Raw genomic sequence first — 12,685 nt, forward strand, 5'->3', positions numbered from 1 at the left:
ATAAAATACATACATATTGCCACATATCAGATGAGCAAATGTTTTTTTTTTTTAAGATTTTATTTATTTATTTGACAAAGAGAGAGAGACAGAGCGACACAGAGCCGGAGCGGGGAGGAGAGGGAGAAGCAGGCTCTCCACTGAGCTGGAAGTCCAACGCGGGGCTCTATCCCAAGACCCCAGGATCATGACCTGAGCCAAAGGCAGATGCTTAACTGACAGCCACCCAGGCGCCCTGAGCAAATGTTTTTCTAGTCCATGTTAGTTTTTCCCAGTCTTGGGCACTTTTTTTTTTGAAACTGACTAACCCTAGTCAGTAAGTTGCATTTACATTCACACAGCTCCACCTATAATCTTTCGTTGTTACAATACTTTTGATTGGCCTAGGACATATTTTTACAATGCCTTGACTAAAATTGCTTACAGTAGCTTGCCAAAGAGGTGCTTTAATAAAGGCAATTAACTTCTTTTAATATGTTGATTGACTTACCAAGTTATTAGTGATATTAGTTTACTTTCCCTAAAAAGTGCTTCTAGTTTTACCTAGGAAGACTGGAACAGAATAAAAGCTAACAATGCCATTTTAGCAATGAAAACAGTGTGATAGATATTTTGGGGAAAAAGTTGTCTGCAAACAGTAACTCTTAAGAAATTATAGTTCTCCATAGGTAACTGTCTACCTCTGGTTTTAATTTATAAGTTGGAGCTTTTCATTTTACCAGTAGGTGATGGATTATTTTCTTCTAGATGTATTATTATGCTATGGCATTATAGAAACGTTTCTACTTCTCTCCTGTCCATTGACAAAAAAATAGATTTCCTCCTTTCCCCCTCTCAGTTTAGCTTTTTAATACCATGTTTATTTCATATCTCTTATTTATTTATTTTTTAAACAGGGCAACCCCATTAAATTAAAAAAAAACTTAACAGGAAGCTATTATGCACTAAGAGGTTTGCTTGGGCAGCAAACAGGGCGAACAGGCAGCAAACTCTTCAGGTGAATCAGGCAGATAAAGCTTTTTAGAAAGGATCCTTTTGAGAGATTGGTTACAAAAGGGCAGGACTAGCTGGAGGTAGAAACCAGCAGCCTATTTCCCTAACATGATATTTGGATAAGTCACTTTGTTATTGATTGATTGATTTTATTTTTTATTTTTACCTTTTTTTTTTTTTAAAGATTTTATTTATTTATTTGACAGAGATATAGAGAGAGAACACAAGTAGTCAGAGTGGCAGGCAGAGGGAGAGGGAGAAGCAGGCTTTCCGCTGAGCAGGGAGCTGGACATGGGGCTCCATCTCAGGACCCCAGGATCATGACCTGAGCCGAAGGCAGCCGCTTAACGGACTGAGCCACCCAGGCACCCCTGATAAATTTTATTTTTAAGTAGTCTCTACACCCCACATGGAGCTCGAACCCACAACCCTGAGATCAAGAGTCACATGTTCTTCCGACAGAGCCAGTCAGGTGCCCCTGGATTAGCCCCTTTGGAAATATGTCTGGGAGGTTCACTCTTCTTGGTAAGTCCATTCCATCTTAACTTCTTTGGATTTTACCTCAGTAACAGTATTTTTGTAGAAGACGTTGGATTTTGTCTTGTCATTTTTGTCATTTATAGGATTAATATATTTAATAACGCAATGAAATTCTTTCAATTATTAAGGCGTAATTTTTATTTTACATTTACTTTCATTTTTCATAATGTTTTCTTGTCTTCTCCTATTTGCTTCTTTTCCTGAGTTGTCTGACTTCCTTGTGTATGTGTGTGTGTGCATGTGTGTGTATGTGTTTTGCCACACTTCCTCTTTTCTCTTCTGCTTTTCCAGAATATCTGGCCTGTAGAAAATAATAAGGACTGTGTACTTTTGAGAATAGTCTTTATAGATTTAACTGATATAAAAGGGAAATTCCATTGCATCACATCTCTTATCCCCTCAGCTTCCTTTTTTAAATTTAGATTTTACTGAAGCCAGGTTCCAAAGAGGTAATACTAAGCACTGATGATTTTTTCCTAGGAGACTTCTCAGCTAAGGTCATACCACTTTTGTCCCCTCAATAAGCTACCTGGAAGGAAGAGACCATTTTACATATTTCTCAGACATTCCCTACATAATCATCACAGTGTTTCTCAAAGGGTTAGATTCACTTGGGTGCTGGTAAGAATGCATACTCATATGCTCTACCCCAGATCTAGAGTCAGAATCTCAGGAGCCTGCAGTTTTATTTTTCATGCACTGAACTTTCTGCTGTGTCTTAACCTGAGTTTTTGGTCACTGCCTGGATTTGCTTACTTGAGTATATATATACATATATATATTTAAAGATTTTATTTATTTATTTGAGAGACGGGGGGAGAGAGAGCACGAGGTGGGGGGGCAGGGAGAGGGAAAAGCAGGCTCCCCATTGAGTAGGGAGCCTGATGCAGTTCTCGATCCCTGGGACCCTGGAATCATGACCTGAGCTGAAGGCAGATGCTCAACCGACTGAGTCACCCAGGTGCTCCCTTGAATATATTTTTGTCCACTTACTCATACTCAATACATCCCAAACTAAACCATCCACTGGCCATCTCCAATTCTTTCATCATGCTATCATCCCTGGACTCATCTTTGGAGTCATTCTTCTTTGTATTCCATATCTTTTTTTTTTTAAGATTTTTTATTTGACAGAGAGAGACAGAGAGAGAGGGAACACAAGCGGGGGAGGGGGTGGGAAGTGGGAGAGGGGGAAACAGGCTTCCCGCTGAGCAGGGAGCCCAACGCTGGGGCTCAATCCCAGGACCCTGAGATCATGACCCAAGCCGAAGGCAGACGCTTAACAACTGAGTCACCCAGGTGCCCCTGTATTCTATCATTTTAAAAATAGTTTTATTTAAGTAATCTCTATACCCAACATGGGGCTCGAACTCACAACCTGAAATCAAGAGTCACACCCTCTTCCGACTAAGCCAGCCAGGCGCTTCTGTATCCATCATTTTTTACTTAATCGACTTACTGGCCTTTGTGCCAAGTACTGGGAAAGACAGTAATGAACAAGACAGATCATGGGTCATGCCCTCAGGGTTGGTAAAGATTCTTTTATGGAGAGTAACTTAATCCTGTAGATTCTTTTGTGTTTTTCTCAGAATACTCCCTTACTTTCTTTGTCAGCACCCTAATCTAGAATCTCATCACATATGTTTGGACTGCCGTAATTTTTCCCTAATTAGTTTCTTTGCTCCTAATCTCCCACCTCTTCTGAAAGATTAATCTGCTGAAAATTTAATCTTCAAAACAACACGTTGAATATATTTTACCCCCTTGCAATGCTTTCATTGTTTCCAATTGCCTCTAGGTTATTTTCCAAAGTGGATTCAAGGCTTTTACAATCTGGTCCCCAGATGAATTTTTGCTGAATAAACTTTTCCCCCTATGAAATAGATATCTGAAATTGATGTAAGCATTTTTACTTATTTATTTTCTGGGCTCATGACTTTAATTATACTTTCTGCTTGACCAAGCTATACTTTTCTCTTACGGCCCATCCCCCAACCCCAAACATGGCTGGCCCTTAGCACTTGCTCTTGTTTCTGCTCTTATGGCATTTTTCTGCTTTACTCATTAAGCATTTAGCATGTGCTCTTTGGTAACGTTACTTATCTTTGTATGTATTTTTCCAGTTCTTCAATTATTCCTTAAGCTTCCTGAATGCAGGAACAGTGTTTTATAAATTTCCTCTCCCTTGCCTAGTCCAGGCCTATAGGTACTATTTGATAAATATTCGTCAGATTCTTTACACTTATTTTTTAATGCATTCCTTCATCAAGAAATTATTAAATGCCCAGTAAGAACCAGTATGGTCCTGTCTTTGATAGAGCTTACAATTTAGTTGGAAAAACGGGCTTTAAGCAAATAATTAAACTGAGACCAACTGCTTTATTCGTTAGTCAGGAAATATTTAATAAGCACCTATCACAGGTATGTTACATGTTGGGAATACAAAGCTGAAGCAAATAGGCTAGTAGAGGAGAATCATATATAAACCACTAAAATAAGGATGTTATAAGTGCAAACAAAATATCCCAGGAGCACAAAGTAGGGAGGGTGTAAACATCTCCGCTGAGGTGTCAGTAAGACTTCACATTTAAGTTGGGTCTTGAAAGTGAAGTTAAATAAGGGTTTGGGTAATGCAATGTTCACACAAGGAGGGTGGTTCTTGGAGATCTGATAAGCTCATTCCTATATCATATTCTGAGCAGAAACATGAGCTGGTAATAGGAAGGTAAGCAGCAAAGGCAGAGTTGAGGATGACAGCCTTTTGATGAAACCCTGCTCAGATGAATGGCTAAGTCTTTTTGCGGGGCCTTCATCTAGGCCCTTCCCTGGTTCTGTCCCTTCCGCATGGATAAAGGTTCCTAGGGAAAGGTCTTCAATACAAGGACAGAATTAAATCTGGGATCTTTCCCTCTAAGAATCACAGGATGACAGAGTTGGAAAGGATATCGAAAATCACCCAGTTGTTTCTAATTTACATCCCCCAGAATCTTGGGGATTCTCAAAATGGCAAATGAAAATCTGTATTCAATTTTCGACGTTCCAAAAAACTACCAGAAATTGCACATCTTTTCGTGGTCTTAACTGCCAGGTTTTCTTGTTTTGTGCTAGAATTATATAAGATGCACATTATATCAAAATTCCGACTGAATTGTGTTCAGATTAAATATAATTTGTTTTCCCATTATTGTTATGCTTAATTTGGTAAATAATTTTTCAAGACACAAGAGAGCATGGTCGAACCAATAAAATTGATAACATTTGCTACAATGTTTGCAATCTACAAAGTACCGTTCACTGACTTCATCTTAATTATGCCTCACAATACTGTTGAATGGTTTAACATCAGAGCCCAGACTCCTTGACTCTCAGTCCGGTGCTCTTTTCAACTGCTCAGAGCTCCTGCGTTTTTGTCTCGTGTCCCGATCTACAGAGCCTTTAAACCGCGACTCGGAAGCACCTGCCCTGCCCTCACCACTGGGTCACACCACCTGCCTCTTGCGCGACAGAGACCGCTCCCTCTCCCCGTTCAGGAATGCTGCTCGCCCCTACGCAGGCGTGGTGCAGCGACTCCGCGCCCGCGCCGCTCCGAGCCTGAAGCCGAGACCGTGGGCAACCGCGAGGGTCGGAGCCCAGAGCGCGTGCGCAGTCCCTTTGCGAGTACTCCGCTCTTCTCCCAGCTCCCAAACCATTGTGCCACCCTATCATTCATTCCACTCTCCGTAGCGCTTTCACCTTTTAGGACTGCCTGCCACCGACCCCCGCCCGCCGCGGTACGTCACGAGCGGCAAAAGCTGTGGACGAGCGCGGCAGGCGTTGCTAGGCCGCCACCGGGGGCGCGCTGCGCGCGTCCGAGCGGCCCGCGAAGTTGTCTCCGCCGCCGCTCCCGCCCCTTCCGCCGCTCGCGTGCGCGCACGGCCGGCCCTCGGCGCGCCCCGGTTGGCTGCGGCGGGGCCCGCGGCGGTGGCGGCCTCGGCAGCGGTAGTGGTTTCTCGGTTTTCTTAGTTTCCTCCGCCCCCTCTTGTCGGACGCTGCTGTTTGCTCGCCGTAAAAAAAAATCAACTTTATTGTTCCTCAGCCCCACCTCCCGGCGCGGCGCGGCCTCAGGATGCACTGAGGCTGAGGGGAGGGAGGCGGCGGCGGGTCGCGGTCGCGGACCCTCTCCGAGCGCCCAGCCGGAGGTGGGGGAGTCACGATGTCCGGGAGCCGCCAGGCCGGGTCGGGCTCCGCCGGGACCAGCCCTGGCTCTTCGGCGGCCTCCTCGGTGACTTCCGCCTCCTCGTCCTTGTCCTCCTCCCCGTCGCCCCCTTCCGCGGCGGCGGCGGCGGCGGCGGCGGCGGCGGCGTCCGGCGGGGCGGCCCAGGCCGCGGGGTCGGGCGGCCTCGGGGGCCCGGCGCGGCCTGTGCTGGTGGCCGCCGCCGTGTCCGGCAGCGGCGGCGGGGCGGTGTCCGCGGGCCTGTCTCGGCTCAGCTGCGCGGCCAGGCCCAGCGCCGGCGTGGGAGGGAGCAGCTCCAGCCTCGGCAGCGGCAGCAGGAAGAGACCTCTGCTTGCCCCCTTGTGCAACGGGCTCATCAACTCCTACGAGGACAAAAGCAACGACTTCGTGTGGTGAGTTTGAAGAGCATCGCCCTCCCCTTCGCTGAATGAGGAGTTTGCCCTGTTTGGGCTGGTGGGGTCCGGTGGGATGGTGGTCTGGTTGGTGCCGTGGTGGTGTCTTCAGACCTTCAGGCTGGTGGTTGATGGGGTGAGATGGGGGAATGTTGGGAGTCCCGAGGCAAGGGTGGTGGGGGTGCTAAAGAGGTCAGTGCTGGTGGAGAGGAAGTGAGGGGAGTTGAGGGAATAATTAATAGGGGGCCGGAAGGAAGGTCAGATGAATGGTTGTGCACAAAAGGAGAAAGTTGGCCCTTGAATTTTCTGGCTATCTGGTGAATTAGGTACCCCGTCGGTCCGGATTGCTTCTTGGAGTGAATTAAACTTGTAAAAGGAGAGGATTAAGCTTCCTGGGATGCTGAGGGATGGAGTTGGTCATAATTTGCTTATTGAAAGTATGGTAGATGGTGCTCTAGACGTGCGTATGGATATTTTAAGGAGCAGTAGTATTTCATGTCTGTATCCCCTCGTGCGTGTGTGTGTGTATAAATATCCTCCCACTTCAAAGGGTAGGCCACTTTTAAATCTGCTGTTGAGGCTACTGTAGTCATAAAGTCTGTTCACAAAAAATTCCACTTGTCACTGAATGCCTTGAAAGAGGGAACCACATTTATTAAACATTATCCGTGTGTCAGATGTAACTGACATTTGTATAGCAGGCTATATAGTGTACTGGAACTTCCGATTTGAGAAACGCCAGGTATTAGACATTTTGTCATCATAGTTGGCACCTTGAATGATACACAGCAGTATTCAGTTATGATATTTGGCATAGATGGGTTATCCATATTAAGCGAAAGATGGAGTTGATGGTTTTGCTGAAAGTGTTTCGAGATTTTTATTGTTTTTGGAATCCAGAACCCAGTCCAAATGGTAGGATTATGAGAAAGGAATTGCTTTTAGCTAAATGAGAACGGGTAGGATTTTACGCTTTTCCTTTGAAGGAAATTGTTGATAGAATATTAGTAGGAAGTTGGCCTGCACTGTCGTTATAGGGGAAGTGGATTTACTTCAGGGTTGAAGATGATGTGAGTTGGCATCATTAAATAAGATAGGGCTGGAAGCTGGAACTGTCGGAAGGATATTGATTAGGCTTAAGAGTTTCTAGTTCTTGCAGTAAAAATGTCTTCATTCATATTTTTGCTTTGGTCTTAAATTATTCTGGACTCAGAATTAACTCATTTTTCATTGAAACCTGGCTATAAATGTGATTGTTATTTATAAATAATTCAACCAGCATATGGGTGGATCTAAGAGGTGTTTGTGCTCATACCCAGTAGAGTGCCATATGATGAAGTAGAAGCTGATAAAACAAAATGAGGATTTTCAGAATTTGTCTTTTTAGCCACGATTTGCATTTTAATTTTTAATAGGCTAAAAGAAAACAAATATGCCAGCATTCATATAGGTGCACTGAAATAGTGTAGAAGATGTGAGAAATAAGGGAATCAATAATTTATTCAACAGATATTTATTTGGCACATACTGTCTGCCAGGCACCATATGAGTTGCATTACTATTGGCCATTTTGTAGGGAATTGGAGAGCCATAGAGTAGTATAAGCAGCTGGCACTGATTTTTTTTTTTTTTGCAAGGAGGGTGTGGTGGTGATGGTAAGATTATTAAAATTTTTGTCACCTAATTTTTAACAATTTCAGTCTACTCTCCCAAGTCCTAACTGGGAAGTGCCCAGTGAAAGTCTTCAGTTAAAAATTGTGAATATTTCACTTTCTAAAGAATTCATTAATGGGAATCTATTTTCCCAATTCTCAAGCTAGATTTGATTTGGCCAAGCTTTTGGGGTAGAAGATAGGGATTAGTCAAGGCCCAAGAAATCTTTTTCATTTCTAATTGGCTCTGGGTGGCTGGTCTTGTCTTGTATGCTTCAAGGTCAGACTGTGAACCAACCCAAATTACTCTATGGTTTTACATCTAAGTGAAGCTAAAGTTAGAGTAATGGTGATAATTCCTTATTCAAGATCTGTTTATATTTCACATTTCATTTTATCCCTAAGAACAATTCTGGGAAGTTATAGATAACTTCTAATTTTGATGTAATACTAATGTAATTGTATCCCCATTGAGACACAAAGAAGTAACTTTCTTTCAGATTGGACCGCTAAGGGGCAAAATGAGAACTCAGATCTCCCAGTTCTCAACTTAGTGCTTTATTTGTGTGGAGTTAGAAAATTTCTAAGTACATGTATTTAGCCTAGTGGGCCTTTTTTTTTTTTTTTTTAAGATTTTATTTATTCATTTGACAGAGAGAGAGAGCGCGCGCACAAGCAGGGAGAGGGGCAGAGAGAGAGGGAGAAGCAGGCTCCTCGCTGAGCAGAGCGCCCGCCGCCGTGGGAACTCTGCTATCATGACCTGAGCTGAAGGCAGATGCTTAACTGACTGAGCCACCCAGGTGCCCCCAAAAGATTTTATTTTTAAGTAATCTCTACACCGAACAGGAGGCTCGAACGTATAACCCCAAGATCGTGAGTCGAGTGCTCCAACTGAACCAGCCAGGCACTCCTAGCCTAGTGGCTTGTAAATGTGATAGGTTGGAGGGAAACAGCTGTTGCATAATCACAGGAGAGAAATGTTTTTATCCCTGACCACTCCTTCCTCCTGCCTGTTTGCCTGCCCACATCAAGAGGCGGGACCAGAATTGGAGGCTGGAATAGTAGTGTAGTTTGGAAAAGCTATCCAGGTGATAGTGACATGGCCTTTTACCCTTTTTTGAGAACAGTTGATAAAGTCACATGCCTGATTTTCAGTAACACACATTGGCCTCTCTTGACTTATATCATATTTGAAAGTAAGTTTATATTTAGTTGCAGAATTGATGAACATTTCAGGGATTTATGGTTTTCACTTAACTATTGGTTTCATACAAAGTATTATCAAGTTGCAGATAATTCTAACAGTGTTTTATAGTTGGAGAATCTGTAGTATAGGAGAGAGTACTATTTAGTTTGAAGTTGGATAAATCTTTGAAATTCAAAGGAAATTTTTATTACTTGATTTCTCTAATTTTTCTTACGTGATCCATTTAACTTAACTATGAGTCTAAGATAACATCTTTCTTCTAGCACATTACTACTGCCTCTGCATTAGCTTTTCCAGCTACCTGAAATTACTTTTTCTATCCCTGCAAGTCTCAGTTATTCTGAGGCGGAAATAGGTATTTTTAAGTAGATAGTAAGCCCCTTGTTAATTCTGATCACCTGCCTGATACAAAATAGGTAGGAAACAAAATAGATCTGCCATTTAATAAATATGTGACTGCCTCTCTTGTGTCGTACTATTAATAATAGACTGTCCTGAAGAAGCTCACGATTTAATGTGAAGAGAGACTTTTAGTCATATAATTATAGTATCATATCCTGGCATCGTTGCTTCTCTTAGTACCATGGCACGTGTTACTCTTCTAAATTCACATGTCTCACAGTCCTCAAGTAGCCATTACCTATTAATCACATTTAGGACTAAAGAAACCTTTTGATCACTGTTGCTACTGTGTTTTTCACTATCAAAAATTGAAATAAAATAGGAGATATCACATAACTTGTCATGATAAAGATAACTTTGTTTGAACTTTTGGTTATTACATACTTACAGTGTTTATCTTAACGGGGTATTGGTGAAAAAAAATTGAAAGTCACTGAATTATGGTATATAATTTTCCTTGTGACAGAAAAGTAAGTGGAAGATTTAGGTGACCTTTTGAAACCACAGTGAGCTTATAAATAGGACTAATTGTAATTTAAAGAGCTTTTAAAGCATATTCAACTATTGAAATAGATTTAAAATTCATCATGTTATTATTGTTGTAACATCAGGCAAGAACTTCCTTCAATTTGCAAAACTGAAACTGGATGAATGTTTTGCTTTATAATGCATGCACCATTTGGATGACAGTGATGGCGAAAAATACTCTGCAGGAAATGATATCAAATCATAGCAGTTCATTATGGTCTTTCTGGCTATCAGATGATGGATTGTCAGCATTGTTTTCAGCCGACTTAGGTGAATCAAATGGTAGAGTGAATGAAAGAGAAGATTATGAAGCAGGATATGAAAGACTATCAACTTGAATTCTGGTCTATAAATGAGAGGGAGGTAGTGATGCAGTAGTGGTTCATTAGTAAAGAATGTGTTGATTAGTAGCTACCCTTTCCTTTTACAAACCTTTCCTGATAATAAGCCAACGTTACTTATTTGATCATATTCTAAAAATTGCTACTTTTTATTTAAAAACTTAAAAAAAAATTTTTTTTAAGTAATCTCTACACGCAGCGTGGGACTCGAACCCTCAACCCCAAGATCAAGAGTCATATGCTCTACTGACTGAGCCAGCCAGCCAGATGCCCCTAAAAAATTGTTACTGATTAAAGTAACTAAAGCCTTAAACCTTGTTGCTCATTTTTTCTCCTTGCATATGTATATTGTTACTGGTGTTTTCTGTCGGTTTTAAATAATTATTTTAGCCTGCAACCCTTTTCCTCAAAGCTTCTGTAGCTTGGGAGGAAAGCTTTAACAGTAGAATTAGTCTTCTCTTTCCTGTTAAGATTTGTATTGTACAAAATAAAACGCTTCTTAAATTCTTGTTTTTATATGTGGTGTCTCCCCATCTTTGCTCTTCACTTTGCCCTCTTTATTTATGTATGTATGTGGCAGGTTCTAGACATATAGATTTCTACCATCTCAACTAACATTTCACTGAGAGTAACATGTTTTCTCTTCATATCTTCATATATAAGTTAATTCTTTCAGTTTTCGTAATTAAGTTTCATGAACTGATTTTGTCTCTTTCTATGTAGAGAGGAAGGTGGTTTGTAATAGGCTGTCTGATATCTGTTCATTGTAATTCTAGTATTAACCTATGGAAGTCCATCCTTCTCTCTTCCTAGTCTGTGTGGTTTGGTGTGGGTGTTCTTCCCCAAATTCAGAGTTGGGAACACATGTTACTAGGCCCAAGTCATGTATTGGAATTCTCTGGCCTCAGTATTAGTTCAAGGATGGGCATTTTGGTTTTAATAGAGGTAATGAGACAAAGTCGGTTAAGTAAAAATTACAGATAACTACTTTTGGGACTCTTTTAGATACTTTAAACTCAGAGTTAATAAATGCCACGTTCACTCCAAAGTGAATGTTAACCATTGGCTTGCAATACATACTCCTAATAAAATATGTGCTCTAGTATAAGCTGTTATTATTTGCCAGGCACTATTCTAATGGTTTAACATTAGCTATTTAATCTTTTTTTTTTTTTTTAAAGATTTTATTTGACAGAGAGAGACACAGCGAGAGAGGGAACACAAGCAGAGGGGAGTGGGAGAGGGAGAAGCAGGCTTCCCGCAGAGCAGGGAGCCCGATGTGGGGCTTGATCCCAGGACCCTGGTATCATGACCCGAGCTGAAGGCAGACACTTAATGACTGAGCCACCCAGGCGCCCCTAGCTATTTAATCTTCACGATAATTGTTTGATACAGATACTTTTATCATTTCCATTTTATAGATGAGGAAATGAAGGTAGAGAGGAAGATTTTATTTATTTGAGAGAGAGAAAGCAACAGAGGGGTTGGGGTTGGGGGGGCAAAGGGAGAGGGAGAAGCAGGATCCCTGCTGAGCAGGAAGCCTGACTTGGGGCTCAGGACCCCGAGATCATTATCATTACCTGAGCCAAAGGCAGATGTTTAACTGACTGAGCCATCCAGGTCCTGCAGAAGTTACTATTTTTGTATAGTTCAATTCCATGAGTTTTGACAAATGAATACATCTGTGTAACCACCACCCTAATTGAGATCTAGAACATTTTCATCACTCTAGAAAGTTCATTTGTGCCAACACTTCACACTCTATCTGCTATCCTCCCTTTGACACCTGGCAACCAGTGATTTTTCTAGCACTATAGTTTTGCCTTTCCTAGGATTAAAAAAAAAAGATTTTATTTATTTATTAGCAAGAGTGAACATGTGAAGACGTGGACGAGCGGGGGAAGGGGCAGAGGGGAGGGAGGAGCAGACTCCCCGCTGAGCAGGGAGCCCCATGTGGGGGCTCTATCCCAGGACCCCAGGATCATGACCTGAGCACTTAACCTACTGAGCCACCCGGGCACCCCTTTCCTTGGATTTTGTATTAAGGGAATCATTCAGTATGTAGTTTTTTGTGCCTGACTTTTTTTATCTGGCATAATGTTTTTCAGATTTAATGTTGAATATACCACTAATTTTTTTCTTTTAGTTGATGAGTAGTATTCATGGATATAACATGATTTGAGTTTTTTTGTTTTCTAGTTTTTGGCAATTGTGAAGAAAGTTGTAAACATTTACGTTCAGGTATTCATGTGGACATACCTTCGTATCTCTTGGGTAAATATTTAGGAGTGTATTGGCTGGGTTGTATGGCCAAGTATATGTTTAACTTTATAATACACTGCAAAACTTTTTATTTTTTATTTTATTTTATTTTTTTAAAGATTTTATTTATTTATTTGACAGAGAGAGACACAATG

General features: G+C 41.7%; 1 protein-coding gene across 6 annotated transcripts in view; it reads left to right on the forward strand.

The window, feature by feature from the left end:
• Positions 1 to 5,494: 5,494 nt before the first annotated feature.
• Positions 5,495 to 12,685, forward strand: part of COP1 (COP1 E3 ubiquitin ligase) — a 264,376-nt gene continuing 257,185 nt past the window's right edge. For 2 of the 6 annotated variants that reach the window (XM_035010743.1, XM_035010740.1), the window contains exon 1: positions 5,495 to 6,138. In XM_035010743.1, the coding sequence (XP_034866634.1) occupies positions 5,726 to 6,138 (413 nt within the window). In that variant the 5' untranslated portion in view covers positions 5,495 to 5,725. The remainder of the gene's footprint in view (positions 6,139 to 12,685) is intronic. The other 4 variants (XM_035010739.1, XM_035010741.1, XM_035010744.1 and 1 more) reach the window with 3 other exon arrangements.

This window comes from Mirounga leonina, unplaced genomic scaffold (genome assembly GCF_011800145.1).
Source record: "Mirounga leonina isolate KUSES-001 unplaced genomic scaffold, KU_Mleo_1.0 Mir_154, whole genome shotgun sequence".
In the NCBI taxonomy this organism is placed as follows: domain Eukaryota; kingdom Metazoa; phylum Chordata; class Mammalia; order Carnivora; family Phocidae; genus Mirounga; species Mirounga leonina.